Below are 20,872 nucleotides of genomic sequence, written 5' to 3' on the forward strand. Positions count from 1 at the left end.
AAGCTCATGGATTAGATGGATGTACCCACCCCCCCTGCCCCACCCCCGGCCCCCAACCACCATTTCAATACTGACAGGGTGAGGTGTCTAGACCGACCTTGATGTGCCTGGGCACAACCAACGAATCACGGTCCCAATCAGGTATTAGTTTATTTGCGTCACAAGTAGGCTTACATTAACACGGCAATGAAGTTACTGTGAAAATCCCCTAGTCGCCACACGCCCTTCCTTCAGATCAAAAGAAAACTTGCATTTAAACAGTGCCTTTCGTGAGCTCATGACAGCTCAAAGTGCTTTCCAGCCAACGAGGAGCTTTTTGAAGTGTGGACATCGTTGCAATATAGCAAACGGGGCAGCCAACACATGTACAGCAAGATCCCAGAACCCGCAGAGATAAGTTAAAGTTTATTTATTAGTGTCACAGGTAGGTTTATGGTAACATTGCAATGAAATTACTGTGAAAATCCCCTAGTCACCACACTCCGGTGCCTGTTCGAGTACACAGAGAGAATTTAGTATGGCCAATGCACTCTAACCAGCATGTCTTTTGGAGTGTGGGAGGAAATCGGGGTGCCCAGAGGAAATCCATTCAGATCTGAGGAGAATGTCAAATAGTGACCCAAGCCCAGATCGAACCCAGGTCCCTGGCACTGTGAGGCAGCAGTGCTACTCACTGTGCCACCATACCAACTAATGAAAGGGAATGTGTGAGCAGGCGCAGCTGAAATACAGGCCAGGCCATGATCTAACTGAAAAGGGAACAGCCTCTAAGGGCTGAATGGCCTCCTCCAGCTGTTCCTTACCTGGGTTGGGTAGTTGAAACATGAGGGGAAATTCAGGAAACCCAGCCATCCATTTAATTTCAAAAGAAGGCAAGGCTGTGCTTGTCCCCATTGGAGTTTTCACCAGCTGGGCATCCTCAACCACTAGATAGGAGTATGTCTGGGGCCAGAGCAGTAGGGAGAAAGTGGCAACAAAATGGGAACATAGCAAATAGAAGCAGGAGTAGACCATTTGGCCCTACAAGCCTGCTCCGCTATTCATTATGATCATGATGTGGGGATGCCAGCATTGGACTGGGGTGGACACAGTAAGTAGTCTCACAACACCAGGTTAAAGTCCAACAGGTTTATTTGGAATCACGAGCTTTCAGAGCCCTGCTCCTTCACCAGGTGAGTGCAGAAGTAGATTTCACAAACACAGCGTATATAGACAATCATGTCTTCGTCTACATGTGTTCTGTTTGTGAATCCAACTCTCCACTCACCTGATGAAGGAGCAGCGCTCCGAAAGCTCGTGATTCCAAATAAACCTGTTGGACTTTAACCTGGTGTTGTGAGACTTCTTACAGTGCCCATTGTGATCATGGCTGATCATTCAGCTCAACAGCCTGATCCCGCCTTTCCCCTATCTCCTTTGAGCCCCTTCGCCTTACTAACCATACCCCACTGGGAATCCATCATTCCAGTTTGTGGCTTGTCAATTCTGGGGAGATTTCCACTCCCCTACTGCGTGAAAAAGTGCCATATCTAATTGCTTCTTGAAAACATTCACTGTTTTGGCTTCAATGCTTTTTGTGGTAGTGAATTCCGCAGGCTGACCACTGTCTGGGTGAAGCCATTTCTCCCCATCTCCATCCTAAATGGTCTACCCTGTAAACTCAGACCGTGACCCATGGGTCTGGACACCCCCACCATCTGGAACATCCATTGTGCATCTACCCTGTCTAGTCCTGTTAGAATTTTATAGATTTGTGTGAGGAAACCCCCTTGGTTCTTCTGAACAAATACAATCCTAACCGACTCGGGTCACTGTCTGTGTGGAGACTGCACGTTCTCCCCATGTCTGCGTGAGTTTCCTCCGGGTGCTCCGGTTTCCTCCCACAGTCCAAAGACGTGCAGGTTAGGTGGATTGGTTGTGCTAAATTGCCCCTTAGTGTCAGGGGATTAGAAGGGTAAATATGTGGACTTAAGGGGATAGGGACCGTGGTTGGTGCAAACCCAATGGGCTGAATTGCCTCCTTCTGCACTATAGGAACTCTATGATTCTATGACTCAATCACAAGGCTTACATTAACACTACAATGAAGTTACTGTGAAAATTCCCTAGTCACCACAGTCCTAGGCACCTGTTCGGATCAATGCACCCTAACCAGCACATCTTTCAGAATGTGGGAGGGAACCGGGACACCTGGAGGAAACCCACTCAGTCATGGGGAGAACGTGCAAACTCCACACAGACAGTGACCCAAGCTGGGAATCGAACCCAGGTCCCGGCCACTGTGGGGCAGCCGTGCTAACCACAGTGCCCTGGCGGTGACTCAAACGGGGCCACGTTACCCAGGGGTGCCATCACCTTCGGGAAGGAATCGGTGAGCCTTTTGCTGGATATCGGAACAATCTCGCTGCCCTCCGTTTGCAGCTGCGGGGTTCCGTCACCGTCCGGAAGTCCTGCTGTATCACTGAAAAGGGCAGATTCTGTCAATGTTTAAATCCAGCTTCTGATTGAGAGAACAAAAATACCATTAGTGTACATTTTCACTATGTGCCATTCGGATATTCCGAGCTTCCCGACAGCTGAGCAGGCGCCACAAATCCAATGGCATTCAGGCAGTCCATTCCCACCTCCCCCACCTCCCCCCCCCCACCCCCCCACTGCTGCCTGTGCTGACTCTTTGAAGAAGCTGTTCAGTTCCCCCACAAACTATTCCCCCCACCCCGTGAAATTTTCTTCAAGTATTCTTCAAATTCCTCTCCTGGAAGTTCCTACTGAATCTGCTTCCACTGCCCTTCTGCGCAATCCCTTCCCCATCAACAGTGACTCGCTGCGTTAAAAAAAAATGCCTGGCTTTATTGTTAATTATCTTCAATCTGTGGTTACCCGATTACCATCAGTGGAAGCTGCTTCTTTATCTATCTTTATCCATGGGGCAGCATGGTGGTTAGCACTGTTGTTTTACAGCTCCAGGGACCCGGGTTTGATTCCCAGCTTGGGTCACTGTCTGTGCGGAGTCTGTACCGTCCGTGTCTGCACTGTCCGTGCCTGTGTGGGTTTCCTCTGGCACTCCAAGGATGTGACACCAGAGCCATAACAATGGGGTTGACTCTCAACTGCTCTCGGGCAACTAGGAATGGGCAATAAATGCTGGCCCAGCCAGCGACGGCCCATGTCCCACAAATGGATAATAAAAAAAAACGCTAGCTGAAAAGGGTTTGAACCACTCACTGTTGGCGCCAACACTGACTATGCAGCCAACCGAACCCATCTCCTTCCCACCAAGGAATCCGAGCTGCCACGGCAACGTGAACTTTTACACGCATGGTGTATCCTGGAGCTATTACTAGTGATGGTCGAGGTTCCAGCTTTCTTTCCGTCACATGGCTGACCAGGAGTCTCTCCCGCTCTTAACCAAGAGCCATTGGTGCAGGTCGGAAGGATATTGCAGATTTTTATTCAACCTATTTGGTTGCTTTACGAAGGCAGCTCCCTTGGCCACTGAGACCCAGGGTGGGACTCAATCCCGGAGCTTCTGGCTCCAAAACATCGCAACAAAATGTCTCGATAAAACTAAATTTTGCCTAACAACTCACAACCAGAGGACACAGTCCTTACGTAATTGACATCATAATGTAAAAAAAACTTAATAAATCTCCCCTAAATTTCCCCCATTCCGCTGGATATAGTACTAGTGTCTCAAGTTCTTGGATACATTTACGACCTCACACTAGCGCCTTTCTGGTCAATCTCCCTGCGATGGGGACATGAACAATAGATGCAGTCCATCAGAGGTAAGGTTGGATGCTTTCCACATTGCGTTTGGCATTCTGGACGGCACGGTGGCATAGTGGGTTAACACTGAGGGACCCGGGTTTGATTCCCGGCTTGGGTCACTGTCTATGTGGAGTCTGCACGTTCTCTCTGCGTGGGTTTCCTCCCACATTCCGAAAGACGCGCTGGTTAGGGTGCATTGGCCATACTAAATTCTCCCTCAGTGTACCCGGACAGGCGCCGGAGTGTGGCGACTGGGGATTTTCACAGTAACTTCACTGCAGTGTTAATGTAAGCCAATTTCTGACACTAATAAATAAACTTTAATCTTTATATAATTTTGTCTTTTAGAAAGCATTTAGACCGTTACATGGTTAAGATCGGTATAGAGCGATATGAGCCGAATACAGGCAATGGGGACTAGCTTTGGCGTTTAAAAGAAAAAGGGTGGCATTGGCAAGCTGTCTGAAGGGCCTGTTTCTATGCTGTAAACCTCTCTGACTCCTGTGCATTCCCTGACCTGAAGTGAACCGGCCACCGTCACAACAGAGTTTTATAACCATTGTAAAACTTTACTGTGGCATTGGGCCTCCCCCCAGCCTCATCCCCGATACCCCTCTCCACTTCTTGGCTTGGGAATTCTATGCAAGAGCAGCACAGTTTTGCGGCATCAGATTGGCATGCAGTCTCAGAGACTGAATACTTGGAGGAGGAGTTGAGCTGCAACCTGGATTGTCATCACACCTTTTCACCCCTTGACTGAATCCATTGTTCGAGTCACATTTTTCATTACTGATAAGCAGCAGGGTTCAAAGTTCTTGCTGGAGAGCAAAGCGGCTCGGTACGGGACGCGGAAGGGTCATACGGGTACCTACCTGCAGGCTGTGCAGTAGACTGAAGGCTCGACGGGTTCCCAGTAGGTGTCTGCAGGGGTCAGTCTGCCCTAAATGTCAGAAAAAAAGGGGGAGAAAATCCTCTTCAGAGGGTCCCAGCTGTTTGTTCACACTTGCGGCAGGAAAGGGAGAGAGAGAGAGAGAGAGAACGAGAGGAAGGACAGGAAGAGAGATGAGAGCAAGAGAATGTGCGTGCTAGAGTGAGAGACAGAGAGAGAAAACAATGTGGAAGAGACAAAAGGAGAAAGAGCTCAAAAATTGCTGATATAGATCAGCCATGATCTGAGTGGTAGTACAGGTTAGAGAGGCTGAATGGCCTCTTCCAGTTCCTGTGAATCCTCTCTCAACTTTTCTTGAGCAACTGATCATGCAACATGTGAGCAAACACCATGATGGCACGGTGGTTAGCACTGCTGCCTCACAGCACCAGGGACCTGGGTTCAATCCCTGGCTTGGGTCACTGTCTCTGCACATTCTCCCTGTGTCTATGTGGGTTTCCTCCAGGTGCTCTGGTTTTCCTCCATAGTCCATAAATGTGCGGGTTAGGTGGATTGGCTATGCTAAATTGTCCCTTAGTGTCAGGGGGACTAGCTAGGGTAAATGCATGGAGTTATTTGTGGGGATAGGGCCTGGGTGGGATTGTGGTCGATGCAAACTCAATGGGCCCAATGGCTTCCCTTCTGCACTGTAGGGTTCTATAAAAATGGAGATTGAAACCGAAGTAAAAAGGTGGCAGGGAGCTGGGGCACAAACAGAAGAGAACTCGCTAATATTTGAGGTACTTGCTAGATAGGTAGGTATCTCAAACAACTCTCAATGTTTCTTAATACTATCAGATGTAACCCAGGGTACAGGCTGCCTCCAGTTCACTCTGACAAAGGTCCTATACCTTCAGAAACAGCGCCAATGGAGCTGAACCCTAGTGTATGTTTATCTTGTGACTATTTGGATAGATGGTCAAACAAAACCGTTGCCCTGTCTACCTGTGCTACAAGTTAATCATTTCAGTGTAATTCGCTATCCATTAAGCAATGGGAAGAGAGAGAGAAGATAAACCGATAGCAAACTGCACAGGTTTATCAGGGAATCGAAACACACTCTATTCAACAATCTCTCAGTAGGCATGAATGTGACCTAATTGAGGTGTTTAAGGATGATCAAAGGATCTGATCGGAAAGACAGGGAGAAACTGGTGGGGGAAATCGCAGAATTGTTTACTGTGCAGGAGACCATTTGGCCCTTTGTGTCTGCACCAGCTCTGCAACTGGGAATCAGGAAGAACCTTAAAAGTTACAGCCAGGAAGCACTTCTTCACTCAAAAGGCTTGTGGGAATTTGGAACTCTCTCCTTTAAAAAAACCTTTGAAGCTGGAGATTAATGGGAAAATGTCAAAACTGAAATCAAAAGAGATGCAGAACCCAATGGCGTCGGGATATCGATCAGCCATGATCTAGCTGAATGGTGGTAAAGGTTCAAAGGCCTGAGTAGCCTCCTTCTATTCGTATCAACCCATTCACATCCTTTCTCAGCAAGTAAGGCATGTACCAGAAACAAAATAACACATCCAACAAAACGTCCCACAACAATGGGCGGCATGGTGGCACAGTGGTTAGCACTGCTGAATCACAACGCCAGGGACCCGGGTTCAAGTCCTGGCTTGGGTCACTGTCTGTGTGGAGTTTGCATGTTCTCCCCATGTCTGTGTGGGTTTCCTCCGGGTGCTCCGGTTTCTTCCCACAGTCCAAAGATGTGTGGGTTAGGTGGATTGGCCATGCTAAAATGCGCCTTAGTATCAGGGGGACTGGCTGTGGTAAATGCATAGAGTTATGGGGATAGGGGCTGGGTGGGATTGAGGTTGGTGCAGACTCGATGGGCCAAATGGCCTCCTTCTGCACTGTAGCATTCTATAATTTAAAGCACTCACAATGATTAAATATCATCGCAAGGTCTTTCAATGGGAGCTTCGATGTCAAGAAACATGGTCCCAAAACGTGAGGAGTCAGTGGTTAGAATGAGCCTCTTGTACTCTGTCAGTTTGGAAGGGTCGAACGGAAATGAGGAATTTGGTGACGTTTGGGGTTCAGAATGTATCTGGGGAATGTAGTTCGCTCCTGACAGAAAGGGGCAGAATAATCTGAGAAATCGATTGGAACTTACTCTGTGGATTTCCCTCTGCCTGTATGTGAGTATAAAGGATTGCATCTCCAGACCTTGAGAAAATTCAGGAGGCAATCCCCATTTCCTCTCTGCCTTTGGCAGAGGACAATCCACTCAAATATGTTGTTCCTCATTTCTAAACGTTCCCCATCTGTCTGCTCCCATTCATGATATATCCCATCTTCCTACTGTCACTGGACCCCGAAACTGGATATCCCTCCAATTCTGAGTCTTCTCTCCCACATCTAAATGGTTGAAGATTATAAGAAACAGGAGTTGGAGGGGGGCATTCAGTCCATCAAGGTTGTTCTGTCATTCGATAAGATCATGGTTGATCCGATGGTGGGCATAATCCCATTTTCCTGCCTGTGCCCCATAAACCTTGACTCCCTGGTCGACCAAAAATCTGTCTAACTCAACCTTGAATATATTCATAGATCCAGCGCCTCCCCACTGCATTGGGGCAAAGGATTCCAAATACTAATGAACATCTGAGAAAAGAACTTCCTCCTCATATCCATCTTAAATAAGAGGACCCTTTTTATTAAACGTTGTCTCCTAACTCCCATGAGAGAAAACATCCTCTCAGGATCTCAAATGTTTCAATAAGATTGCCTCCCATTCTTCTTAATTCCAGTGAATCCAACCTAACCAGAAGATACCGTTATTCTGCCTGGAGAATCATCTCTGAACTGCCTCCAATACAAGTTGACTTATTACTCACGAGCCGCCCCATTTTTCAAACTGAGAAGTGGGCTGCAACCCTTCACGCGCTGGTCTACATGAAAAACAAAAACAGCTTACTTCTTTTCCTACCCCTCGATCCAAGAATAGGAATCAGAAGGGTTTCCTCTGGGAGCTCCAGTTTCCTTCCACACTCAAAAGATGTGCAGATTAGGGGAATTGGCCACGCTAAATTACCCCTTAGTGTTCAAAGATGTGTAGGTTAGGTAGATTAGCCAAGCTAAATTTCCCTTTCATTGTCCAAAGATGTGAGGGTTAGGTGGATTGGCTGAGCCAAATTGCCCCACAGTGTCCAAAGATATGTAGGTTAGGAGGATCAGCCAGGTTATGTTACCCAAAAGTGTCCAAAGATATGCGCGTTAGGTGGATTGGCCATGCTAAATTGCCCCTTAGTGCCCAAAGATGTGCGGGTTAGGAGGATTGGCCATGGTAAATGCATGGAGTTACAGGGATAAGGGATGTGCCTGGGTGAGATGCTCTTTTGGAGAGTTGGTGCAGATTTGATGGGCCAAATGGCCTCCTCCTGCACCTGGGGATTCTAAGAGGGCTTCAAGGTGCAGTTGATATCAACGTGGCTGAATGCTGCATCTGCTAGCTGACTTTTCAACGGGGAGCCAGGCTGACTACAACCGGCACCGCCAGGGACCACTTATTGCAACAAGCATGCAATCAAACACTTCAGGTTCTGAAAAATCAGTAGTTAGAAGGAATAGTACAGACTGCAAAAGGAAGCACTGATTAGGAGAGGAGACATCAGGCAGAACAAGAAGCAGCTCAGGAAACATCTCATGGGATGCACTAGAGAGAGAAAATGGAGTTAGATCACATCAAGCAACAATTATAGCAGCGTTTCAAACACTTCTAGGGCTGGCAGCCTTGTGGAGCCTCGAGGGGACAACGTTGAGTAACTTTACTGTAACAGGAAGTCGTATAAAGAGGCTGCGCTGGACAATCAACCCAAATGTTATTGTCCCAAGCAACTTGAAAAGTGATGGCTCACTCAGTGGCTAGCTGTACCAGGCTGGAGTGAGAAGTCTGCGTGATCTCAGATTTGATCACTGGTCTGTGCTGAGTACTCCAATCTCAATCTGGAACTGCTCCGATGGGCCTCAGAACGTCCTGGCTACTTGGAGAGCAAGGAGAGGATTTCAACCACAACCCCCCACGCCATTACTGATACTGACCCTCCTGGAAAGCACAAGGAGGCTTAGACTAAGTCAGGAATGTAGGAACAAGAGGCCATTCGGCCCCACGAGACAGCTCTGCTATGAATCGGATGGTGGACGGGGCCAGGGCTGGTTTGCCATGTGGCCCTCATGGTACAATGGCTAGACTCTGATACAGGATTGGTCAGCAGGGTGAGGAGGGGAAAGGTCACGCACATGACTGCCATCAAAACCTTCAGGGAGGAGGAACTTAGGATGGAAAATAACACGAGTAGCATTTGTGCGTAGACTGCAACGTCCCAACGCAATTGAGAGGGCAGCTCGTCAGCGTAGGAATGTCAGGATAGCTGAGATGAATACGTGGGTTGAGAGATGGTGCAAGAGGGAGGGATTCGAATTCATAGAAATTCATACAAAATAAATCAATCACCTGTCTGGGCTCGTTTCTCAGAACCAGGTCTAAGATAGCCCTTTCCCAAGTTGGGAAATTCCTGGAACATTTGAACCGGTTCTGAGGGAGGTGGGAGCAGTACAAATCGTATGGTCTGACCCTGGGCAGGATTGGAACTAATGTCAAAGACAGAGTGTTTACTGATGCTGCTGGGGAGGGTTTAAACTAATGTGGCAGGGTGATGGGAACCAATGCAGGAAGTCAGAGGGAAGTAAAAAAGGGCGAGAAACAAAAGACAGCCAGGGGTAAAGTGAAAGGCAGAGAAACCAAAGACAAAAATCAACAAGGGCCACAGTACAGAGAGTGTGGAGAACTCAGTGAATGGGTCCAGTTGGGCTAAGAGGAATAAAAACGCAGGGAGAGTGTACTAAACATGACTGGACAGATGGTCTGACATGTGTTTGCTTTAACACAAGGAGTACGACAGCTAAGGCGGATAATGGAACTATGATGTTGTGGTAATTATAGAGATTTGGATGCAATAGGGCAGGGCTGACAGCTCAGCATTCCAGAATTTAGATGCTTCAGGCGAGATGAGAGGGTGACAAAAGAGGTGGGGATGTTGCTTTACTGATTAGGGAGAATGTCACAGCTATACAGAGGGAAGGCACCTTGGTGGGATCATGCACTGAGGCCATATGGGTAGAACTCAGGAACAGGAGCGGTGCAATCACAATGCTAGGGTTGTATTACAGACCTTCCAACAGCCAGTGTGAAGTGGAGGAACTGTCATTGCTCCTCTGTTTAAGAAGGGCAGAAGAGGCAATGCGGGAAGTTACAGGCCTGTGAGCCTTACATCAGTGGTGGGGAAATTATTGGAGAAGATTCTTCAGGACAGGATGTACTCACATCTGGAAGAGAACAGGCTTATTAGCAATAGGCAGCATGGTTTTGTGAAGAGGAGGTTGTGTCTCACTAACTTGATTGGAGTTCTTTGAGGAAGTGACAAGAAAAATTTATCAGGACAGGGGAGTGGGTGTTGTATACATGGACTTTAGTAAAGCCTTTGATAAGGTTCCTCATGGCAGGCTGATACAGAAGGTGAAGTCATATGGGATCCGAGGTGAGCTGGTAAAATGGATCCAAAACTGGCTTGAACACTGAAGGAGAGAGTAGCAGTGGAAGGCTACTTTTCTTACTGGAGGTCTGTGACAAGCAGTGCTCCACAAGGTTCAGTGCTGGGGCCTCTGATTTGGAGGAAAACATATTGTGGTCTGATTAGTAAATTTGCAGATAATACAAAAATTGGGGGAGTAGCGGTTAGTGAGGAGGGTTGTTAGAGTATATAGCAGGATATAAAATCGGTTGAGGAGCTGGGCTGAAAGATGGCATTTGGAACTTAACCCGGACAAAGATGAGGTGCTGCGATTTGGGAGGTCTACTGCATAAGGACAGTCTACAGTAGATGGAAGAGCCTTAGAAATATTAGCATACAGAGGAATCCAGGCGTGCAGATCCACAGTTCCCAAAAGGTGGCAACTCCAGTGGACAAGGTGGTCCTGCCCCCGCTACCATAGCATCGGGTGACTATCAGAGATGTTCTAACATGAGGGGGAACAAATAAACAGAGTTCATGGTGAGACACTGGACTGGCAACAGTGGCTGACCAGAGACTACAACCTCTTGAATCTAGCCTTAGCTCAAACAGAGAGGATTAATGTCTCTAGCTGGAAGCAACCAGTCAACACGAATGAAGTCTCAAACCAGCTCCTAGGGTCCTATCTGTCACTCTGAGTGGGTTAACACTGCTGCCTCACAGCGCCAGGGACCCGGGTTCAATTCCCAGCTTGGGTCACTGTCTGTGTGGAGTTTGCACATTCTCCCCGTGTCTGCGTGGGTTTCCTCCCACAGTCCGGTTGGGTGTTTTGGTCATGCTAAATTCTCCCTCAGTGTACCCGAGCAGGCGCCGGAGTGTGACGACTAGGGGATTTTCACAGTAACTTCACTGCAGTGTTAATGCAAGCCTACAGGTGACACTAATAAGTAAACTTGAAACTCATTCGGAGGAACAACAGCCAGTGTGGGGGAAATGGAAAAATCTGATGGTACAGCAGTGAAAGTGAGCTCGCCCGCGAATTGGGCCTGGTTAGTCGGAGCTTTCCTCTGTATCTAACCACGTGACGGCTGACCTGGGGAGCGTTTCATCTATGTATAAAATGGAAAGCGTTCCCCCACCCCAGTGCCAACAACTCTCAGCTTGGTCAGCACTAAACTTCTCTCTCTCACACACACACACGCACACACAATCAAATCAGAAACAGCCACGGATGGTCATGGCAACAAATCTTAGTAATACAAGCGAGTCTTCATGGCGCTTGCCTGTTGACAAACACAGGATGGGTAAAAACACAACCTGGATGAGGGAGCGACCAGAAAAAAAGGAGAACAAAAATAACCTCTTTTCTTTGCAAATATTAGAAAGCACTTCTGTACAAAACCTTTCTTGTTTCAAACAGCTGTGAAGGAAGAGTTACCAGCGACAGAATTAACAAAACTTTACAGAAAGAACATGAGGCAACCAACAAGACTACACTGCATCAGAGAAACAGGCAGCTGCCCCTCAAACATACAGCAAAATGCACAGAGGGGATTAAAACCAAATCACACCTTCACTGCTTACTCAGATGCAGGGTTAGTTTGATGCTTGCTGACTGTTGAGTCGTGCCAGTTTGTGACTGAGTTTAGGGATAAAGTGGTCATGATTTGGTGTCATAGTTTGGTATTTTTGAGCACTGCAACAGGTTTTTGCTCTTCACCATACTCCTCCCACTGATCCTTGACTCACCCTATATCCCTTTCCCCATTTTAAAAAATCTAGCTTTCGTTTAATGCATCAACTGTTTGACCTCAAATACTCGCCCGCCCGACTTCCTCACCACTCTCTGGGAGAGAGGTGCCTCTCCCCTGTTGAGCCTATTTCACACTTGTGGCCCCCCCAGTTCTGAAAATACTGCTGGAGGGAAAAGCCAGCCGAGTTTGCCAGCAACGACCGAGACCCAGATCAATTTTCTTCACAAAATGGTTTGACAGATTAAAATGCCTTGCTGCTGAGATTGCAAAATCGAATTAATAATTCCAGAAGATCACATCCCTCATCCATACCAGAAAGGAAGAAAAAAAGATTGCTCCCCACATCAAAGCATCCAGGCTCTTGGGGAGATTTGGCTTCAGAATGTGGGATGCCTTTTAGCAAGAGCTGAACGCTCTAAACTTAAAACTCGCCATCAAAATCAAACTCAAGTTCTCCCCTAACCTGTGCTCCTAGCCTTACGATCAGGGTTGGCAGGAGACTGCTGCTGTCTTGCCTGTTCTCAACTGCTTAGTAGCACATCTCCTCCTTCAAGAACTGCCCATCTCACTGCCTCAGTCACCTTCTGCAGAGGCTTCAGCATCCTAGTTTCTCTGATCTTTCCTCATGGCTCAGCCCTCTGATGTTGGACCAGTTGTGTGGTTCTCTTCTGCTCTGCATCGCTGACTTGAGTACAATGCGCGGATCATCGTGACTAGGGTTGGACCTGATTATTTTTAAAAAGTTGAAATGATATTGGTCCAAACATGGATTCCTTGAATCAAGTGATCCAATTCCTCATTCAGACCCAGATTCTGCATCATGCAATTCACACAATACTTTATCTCAGTTTCAGCTTGTACCTAAGCAGCCAAGGCAACACAATAGGCTCCAGCTACAATAGGCTTAATATCAAGTTTGGCCCTTGCAGTGGCACAGTAGCACAGTGGTTAGCATTGCTGCTTCACAGTGCCAGGATCCTGGGTTCGATTCCTGGCTTGGGTCACTGTCTGTGTGGAGTTTGAACATTCTCTCTGCATCTGCGTGGGTTCCCTCCAGTTTCTCCCCACAGTCTGAAAGACGTGCTGGACTGCAGTGACTAGGGAAATTTCACGGTAACTTAGTTGCAGTGTTAATTTAAGCCTTACTTGTGACTAATAAACTTTAGCTATCCTTGGTGGAGGCTGGCAGGGCAGAGTGGCATGGTGGCACGTCAAGCAGCACAGTGGCACAGTGGTTAGCACTGCTGCCTTGCAGCTCCAGGGACCTACGTTCAATTCTGGCCTTGGGCCAGCAGCTGTCTGTGCGGAGTTTGCATATTCTCTCCCTGTCTGCGTGAGTTTCCTCCGGGTGCCCAGGTTTCCTCCCACACTCCAAAGACGTGTGTGTTAGGTGGATTGGCCAGGCTAAATTGTCCATTGGTGTCCCAAGGTTAGGTGGATTAGCCATGGTAAGTTACGGGGCTAGGATGGGGAAGGGGGCCTGGGTAAGAGACTCTGTCAGGGAGTCAGTGCAGACTTGATGGGCTAAATGGCCTCTTCTGTACTGTAGGGGTTGAATGATGACCAGCCAGCCCAGGTCAATTCGGAGTAAATATTCAGGTCAGTAACATAAAATAGACTACCTGAAGATAACTGAGAGTTCAAACAGGGCTGCTCACAAGCATTGACTGATTTAAGAGAAAACAAATTCAATGAATAGTGATTTATTTTTGTTGAAGCTCGGTAGCAAATGTAGAGTATGTGAGGAGACAGATTAAAGCCCACTTTCACCCTGAGTGGGGGTGGTTCTATTCCTATTGTCCCAACGCGATGCACTGAAACTCTGATTCCCACCATTCCCAATTCTCCACAGCAAAGCTTACAAGAGCTTTGCTGAAATGGGTTTGGGCTCTTTGAACACATTCTCCCTCCTCCAGTGCCAGAGTTTGCAGGGCAAACACACTGGGTCCCACTGAATGACCAGCCACTCAATTTCCTACAGCTGTACAGCCCACAAGATGGCCATTCAGCCCATCCTTCCGATGCCAGGCCCTTGAAAGAGCTACCCCTGACTAGCGGCGGCAAGCGATGAGGGAGAATTTGGCACTCAGCCAAATCTCGGCTCACTGCTCGTGGGGCCAGAGAATCCCACGTGCACGAATTGGCCAGGAGGTTCCAGCCATCGGGCGGGATTTTACAGCCTCGCTCGTCTTGAAACCGCAAGATCCCGTCCGAAGTCAACAGACCTTCCCGTGGTTCCTCGCTAGCTCCGATTCCCGTGACGGGTCTGATGTTAAAATTCCAGCCATCATATCTGAAAAAGTGTTGGTTAATATTCCGGGGGTGGTGGTGAGGGAGTGAAACAGAAAACTCTCACAAAAGGTCGACTTCCAAAACTCTTTGCCGTCTTTGCTAATTGCAGAACTTTCTGTTTTTTTTCTTTTATTTCATCTTTGCAGCATTTGTGGCTTTATTTCCTATTTGCTTTCTTTGATAGATACCGACCGGTCTTCCGTGGCGTTGCTTACAGCGGCCACAGCGGTGGAAAAGGAACAGCTTGGAGGCTGAATACTGTGATGGATGTGTGGTTATTACCTTGTTTGCGTCGTCTCCGCCCTCAGAGTGTATCCACACCCGTCTGTGGTCACCTGCACAAGAGGCAAGAACACATCCAACATGATGCTCACTTTTATTTAGGTTTAAATCCCTCGGTTCTAAAACTTAACTCACATTATACTTCACATACCAAGACCTCTCAGGGTTCTGACTAGGACGGTTAAGCAAGGATGCAAAGCAAGCAAGGAAACAATAATATGAGTGCCACAGTGGTTAGCACTGCTGCCTCTCACGGTGCCAGGGACCCGGGTTTGACTCCTGACTTGGGTCACTGTCTGCGTGGAGTCTGCACGTTCTCCCCCGTGTCTGCGTGGGTTTCCTCCGGGTGCTCCGGTTTCCTCCCACAGCCTGAAAGATATGCTGGTTAGGGTTCATTGACCCAAACAGGCGCCGGAGTGTGGCGACTCGGGGAACTTCACAGTAACTTCATTGCAGTGTTAATGTAAGCCTTATCTGTGACTAATAAATAAATTTTAACTGAAAACTTTCCTCACTTAAAGTCCCAATTGCATGCCTGAAAATTGCAACAAGCGCAACATTAAGCACATCAAAGTTCCTCCACAGGAACTAAAACCATAGAATCCCTACAGGGCAGAAGGAGGCCCATCGAGCCTGCACCGAAAACAATCCCACACAGGCCCTGTCTCCTTAACCCCACAAATTTACCCTGCTAATCCCCCACATACTAAGGGGCAATTTTGCATGGCCAATCAATCTAACCAGCAGGTCTTTCAGATTGATGAGGAAACCGGAGCACCTGGAGGAAACCCACGCACAGGAGAACATGCAAACTCTGCGCAGGCAGTGACCCGAGGCTGGAATTGAACCCAGGTCTCTGGCCCTGTGAGGCAGCAATGCTCACCACTGTGCTGCCCCTGCTAACTGGAGTTAAGTTCTTTTTGATATTTCTTGTTGAAAGAAAATACATTATAAGTTGACCCTCTGTAATATACAGAACATTGCTAAATTAAATTACTTATAGGCTTCATATTTCAGAGATGGATGGAAATTTTTAAAAAATTCTTTCAGAGGATGTGAGTGTTGCTGGCTAGGCCAGCATTTGTTACCCATCCCTAATTGTCCTTGAAAAGGTGGTGATGAGCTCCCTTCTTGAACCACCACAGTCCATATGGTGTAGAGACACCCACAGTGCTGTCAGGGAGGAAGTTCTAGGAATTTGACCCAGAGACAGCAAAGGAATGGTGATATAGTCCCAAGTCAGGATGGTGAGTGGCTGGGTGGCACGGTAGCATAGTGGTTAGCACTGCTGCTCCAGAGATCTGGGTTCAATTCCCGGCTCCGGTCACTGTCTGTTTGGAGTTTGGACATTCTCCTCATGTCCGCATGGGTTTCCTCCGGGTACTCCAGTTTGCTCCCAGAGTCCAAAGATGTGCGGGTTAGGTTGATTGACCATGCTAAAAATTGCCCCTTAGAGTCGTGAGATGCGTAGGTTAGCGGGATTAATGGGTAAATATGTAGGGATATGGGGGTAGGGCCTGGGTGGGATTGCAGAGGGTACAGAATGGAGTCTTTCTGCACTGTAGGGTCCTATGATTCTATAAGGGAAGCTTGCAGGTTGTGGTGTTCCCTAGCATCTGCTCCTCATGCCCTTCTAGATGGTAGAGGACATGGGCTTGAAAGGTATCATAGTCATGGAGTTCTACAGCACAGGAAAGGCCCTTTGGCCCATCATGTCTGCGCCAGTCAAAAAAAAACCTAACTATTCTAATCCCATAGCCTTGTATGCCTTGGCATCACAGGCGCACATAGAATCAGAGAATCCTGAGCTCGTCAAGCCTGCACCGACAATAATCTCACCCACAACCTATCCTCATAACCCTACATATTCACCCTGACCTCAAGGGACAAATATTAGCATGGCCAATCCATCTAACATATTTAGACACTAAGGGGCAACTTCGCATGGCCAATCCATATAACCCGCACATCTTTGGACACTAAGGAGCAATTTAGCATGGCCAATCCGCTTAACATATTTAGACACTAAGGGGCAATTTAACATGGCTAATCTCCCTAACCTACACATCTTTGGACACTAAGGGGCAACTTAGCATGGTTAATCCACCTAACCTACACATCTTTGGACAGTAGGAAGAAACCGGAACACCTGGAGAAAACCCACGCAGCTATGGGAGAGAACACGCAAACTCCACACAGACAGTCACCTGACGCCAGAATCAAACTTGGGTCCCTGGCATCGTGAGGCAGCCGTGCTAGCCATTGTGCCACCGTGCCGCCCATCTAAACACTTCTTAAAGTGCTGCTGGAGATGATGAAAAAGGCCACAGGGTGCAAAGGAAGTGTGCTATGAGAGGGGGAATGCTTTCTGTGGTGAAGAGGTTAATAAACAGACAGGTAGGGGTGACAATTCTGCCCCATTATGGAGATTGGCCAGTCCTTCCACACAACTTTTCCTCAGGAGATGGTGACTGGGCAGAGGCTGTGACAGTACAGATTATACAAGGATATGGAAGCAGTTAGCCTGATGGGTTTTTTTCTCTTGTTTGTTCCATATTTCCTAGGATTGATACATAACATGATAATGGTCTCTGCCTATTATAAACCTGTATGAATGCCACTTCATAGACTTTTCATAAATGCCATCGTCAGCCTCTTTTTTTGTACATGGGCATCAGTGGTCATCATTTATTATCACCCATTCAAGGGAGGCGATGGCCAAATGGTATTAACGCTAGACTATTAATCCAGAAACTCAGCTAATGTTCTGGGGACCCGGGTTTGAATCCCGCCACGGCAGGTGGTGGAATTTGAATTCAACAAAAATTATCTGGAATTAAGAATATACTGATGACCATGAAACTATTGTCAGAAAAACTCATGTGGTTCACTAATGTCCCTTTCGGGAAGGAAATCTGCCTTCCTTACCTGGTCTGGCCTGAATGTGACTCCAGAACCATAGCAATATGATTGATTCTCAACTGCCCTTGGGCAACCGGTGTGGCCAATAATTGCTCGCCAACCAGCAATGCCCATATTCCACGAATGAATAAAAAAAATAAAACTGCTCTTGAACTGAGTGTCTCGCTCGGCCATTTCAGAGGGCAGTTGAGAGTCAACCACATTGCTGGGGTTCTGGGGTCACAAGGATGGTAGATTTCCCCTAAAGGGGCATTAGTGAACTATATGGGATTTTCCAACAGTTGACAATGGTTTCATGGTCATCAGTAGATTCTTAATTCCAGATTTCCTTTATTGAATTCAAATTCCACCATCAGCCATGGAGGGATTCGAACCCAGGTCCCCAGAACATTAGCTGAGTTTCTGGATTAATAGACAATACCACTCAGCCATCAGCGCCCCAAACTAAATTACCAACTTGTTACCTCGGGATAGTTCACTCTAAATATTTAACTCACCATCGACAGAGCCAAACTCCCTCTCATGAGCCCTGGTTAGGATCTCCTTGTACAGAGCCTCAGCCTGTCTGTACTTGCCTTGCTTTAAGTAACAGGAAGCCTAGAATACAGAAACACCAGAACACAGGGTCAGCTCATTGACACAAACTGTACTCCAGGCAGGAGTTTCTCCTTCTGTGACAAACACATCTTTCCCACTCATCCTGCTGCCTTCCCGCCCAACCCGCTGCCTTCCCACCCACCCCCGAGCCGTTCTACCATTTTTAAGAAAGGCAATTAATGGATGATTGAGCTTGTTAACAAGCACTGCCGTGTCTGAAAAGAAATTCCTCCTGACTCCACTGCTGCCCTGTGAAAACTGCCCAACTCTGTTTAAAAACTACAAACAATCAGCCACAACAAGTGAGCCATACTGGGTAACGGAGCTCTCAACAGTGCTGCCCAGTCTGTGTCGGGTTCACTGATTTGCTATGTGCTTACGAGCGCTCTTTCTTGATGCCTCTGGGTGACAGGGAGAAAGTTCGGCCACTGACTTTTCTCAGTGTTCTTGGGATGCGAGTGTCGCCCGCAAGGCCAGCGTTCATTGCCTGCCCTCGGGAAGGCTTTTGCATCCTGGTGATGCTTGTCATGCAAGGACAGGGGGTTAGGTTGGGCGGTGATGCCCCAAGGGTCAAACAGCCTGCTGACACTCAAATTGGGTGGGCTCATTGCATGAAACTCAATAAACTCAAACTTAAACTTATCTCTCCTGAGACACTGGCTGAGTCTGTCCAGTGTTCCCTGTAAACACTTGGTAACATGCTGATGAATCTGTACTGCACTCTTTCCAAGGCCAATATATCCTGAGGGGCAGCGCCCAGATTGTATACAGCACCGAAGGGCTTTGTGTAGCTGTGGCAAAACTCCCTCTCCTTTATACTGTAGCTTTCACACTGTAGTTCTTTCTATAAGACCAACAAGCCATCAGCCTTTAGATCAAAGTTAACATTGGGGGGAATCTGTCTCCTCGCTGGAGGACAGCGCCAAGCCGAGCTCCTCACCAGGTTATTCTTTGTCTTGGCCACATTGGGATCCTCTGACCCCAGCTTGGTCTGGTAGATCTCCAGGGCTCGCTCATAGTAATATTCTACTTCCTCGTACTTGCCCTGGTTCTGGCACAGTAGCGCCAGGTTGTTCAGCTGCTTTGCCACGTCGGGGTGGTCCTTGCCCAGCACCTGAGGATTCAGAACACAAACGTTAGCAAAGCTCATTCAAGGAAGCCTGACACATCCACGATGCCTTTATATATCTACCCAGGCGGGCTTGATGGTCAGGAACTGCTTTGAAATACCTAGCTACTTGTGTGGCCGGTCTTCAGATAACAATGCTTCAACCAGCTGCTTTCAGATGTTGGTCACTGAGCCATACAGCATGGAAACAGGCCCTTTGGCCCAACTTGTCCATGCCACCCTTCTTTTTTAAGCCACTAAGCTCATCCCAATTGATTCATATCCCTCTATAGCCACCTTAGCCAGTGAACTAAATGCTTTGTAAAAGTCAAAATTGTACCTGCCTCTACTGGTCGAGAAAGGAATGCTGTCCAAGGTGTCAGGTGAACCCTCTGCTCTCAGAATCATGCCATACAGAAAGAGGCCATTGAGCCCATTGTGTCTATGCTGGCTCCTTCAAAGGAGTTATCCAATTAGTACAATCTCCCACTCTTTCTCCCAAAACCCTGCACAGTCCAGGCATTTATCGAATTTCACTTTGAAAGTGCTGTTGAATTGGATTTTTCCACCTTTTCAGGTCGTGCATACTCCAGTCATAATGGCTTGCTAATGAAGAATTCTCCTCACCTCCCCCCAACTTGGTAACCGTCTTAAATCCTCACCTCCCTTACCAGTAGAGACAGGTTTTTCTTTATTCCTATATAAAAAAAGCAAAATACCACGAATGCTAGAATCTGAAACAAAAACAGAAAATGCTGAAAAATCTCAGCACGTCTGTCGGCAACATCTGTGGAGAGAGAACAGCAATGCTGCGCACTGGAAAAATTAGAACCAGACTTTCTAGGAGAGATGTCAGGAAAGAGAGGAACAGTGGTTAGCACTGCTGCCTCATGGCACCAGGGACTTGGGTTCGATTCCGGCCTCAGTTGATGTGTGTGAAGGTTGCGTGTTTTCCATGTGGCTTTCCTCCCACAGTCCAGAGATGTGCAGGTTGGGTTGACTGGCTATGCTAAATTTCCCCTGTCTGTCCCAAGATGTTCCAAAAGTGCATGGGATTGGGGAAGTTTATTGAGATAGACAAAAACTGGCTGGCGGAGAAGAAACAAAGAATAGGAATTAATGTGTGCTTTTCAAATTGGCAGACTGTAATTAGTGGGGTGCCACAGGGACCGGTGCTGGAACCCCACTATTCACAATATATATTAATGACTTGGATAAGGGAACAAAATGCAACATCTCGAAGTTTGCAGATGATACCAAGTTGGGTGGGAGGGTGAACTGTGACGAGGATGCAGAGATCCCTCAGAACGATCTGGACAAGTTGGGTGAGTGGGCAAACCAATGGCAAGTGCAGTATAATTTGGATAAATGTGAGGTTATTCACTTTGGAAGCAAAAACAAGAAGGCAGATTACTACTTGAATGGCTGTAAATTGGGAGAGGGGAGTGTTCAATGGGACCTGGATGTCCTTGTGCTCCAGTCACTGAAGGTAAGCATGCAGGTGCAGCAGGCGGTAAAGGCAGCAAATGGCATGTTGGCCTTCATTGTGAAAGGTTTCAAATACAGGGGCAGAGATGTGTTGTTGCAATTATACAGGGCCTTGGTGAGGCCACACCTAGAGTATTGTGGGCAGTTTTGGTCTGAGGAAGGATGTTCTTGCTCTCGAGGGAGTGCAGCGAAGGTTTACCAGGCTGATTCCAGA

General features: G+C 47.5%; 1 protein-coding gene across 5 annotated transcripts in view; it reads right to left on the minus strand.

The window, feature by feature from the left end:
• klc3 (kinesin light chain 3) overlaps positions 1–20,872 on the minus strand; it is an 87,839-nt gene that overhangs the window by 14,178 nt on the left and 52,789 nt on the right. For 4 of the 5 annotated variants that reach the window (XM_080183977.1, XM_080183974.1, XM_080183976.1 and 1 more), the window contains exons 8-12: positions 19,003–19,176; positions 17,963–18,062; positions 14,544–14,596; positions 4,644–4,711; positions 2,356–2,461 (exon numbers count right to left, since the gene is read on the minus strand). In XM_080183977.1, the coding sequence (XP_080040103.1) occupies positions 2,356–2,461; positions 4,644–4,711; positions 14,544–14,596; positions 17,963–18,062; positions 19,003–19,176 (501 nt within the window). The remainder of the gene's footprint in view (positions 1–2,355; positions 2,462–4,643; positions 4,712–14,543; positions 14,597–17,962; positions 18,063–19,002; positions 19,177–20,872) is intronic. The other variant, XM_080183978.1, reaches the window with a different exon arrangement.

This window comes from Carcharhinus amblyrhynchos, unplaced genomic scaffold (genome assembly GCF_965287045.1).
Source record: "Carcharhinus amblyrhynchos unplaced genomic scaffold, sCarAmb.v2.hapA scaffold_505, whole genome shotgun sequence".
NCBI classification, from domain to species: Eukaryota; Metazoa; Chordata; class Chondrichthyes; order Carcharhiniformes; family Carcharhinidae; genus Carcharhinus; species Carcharhinus amblyrhynchos.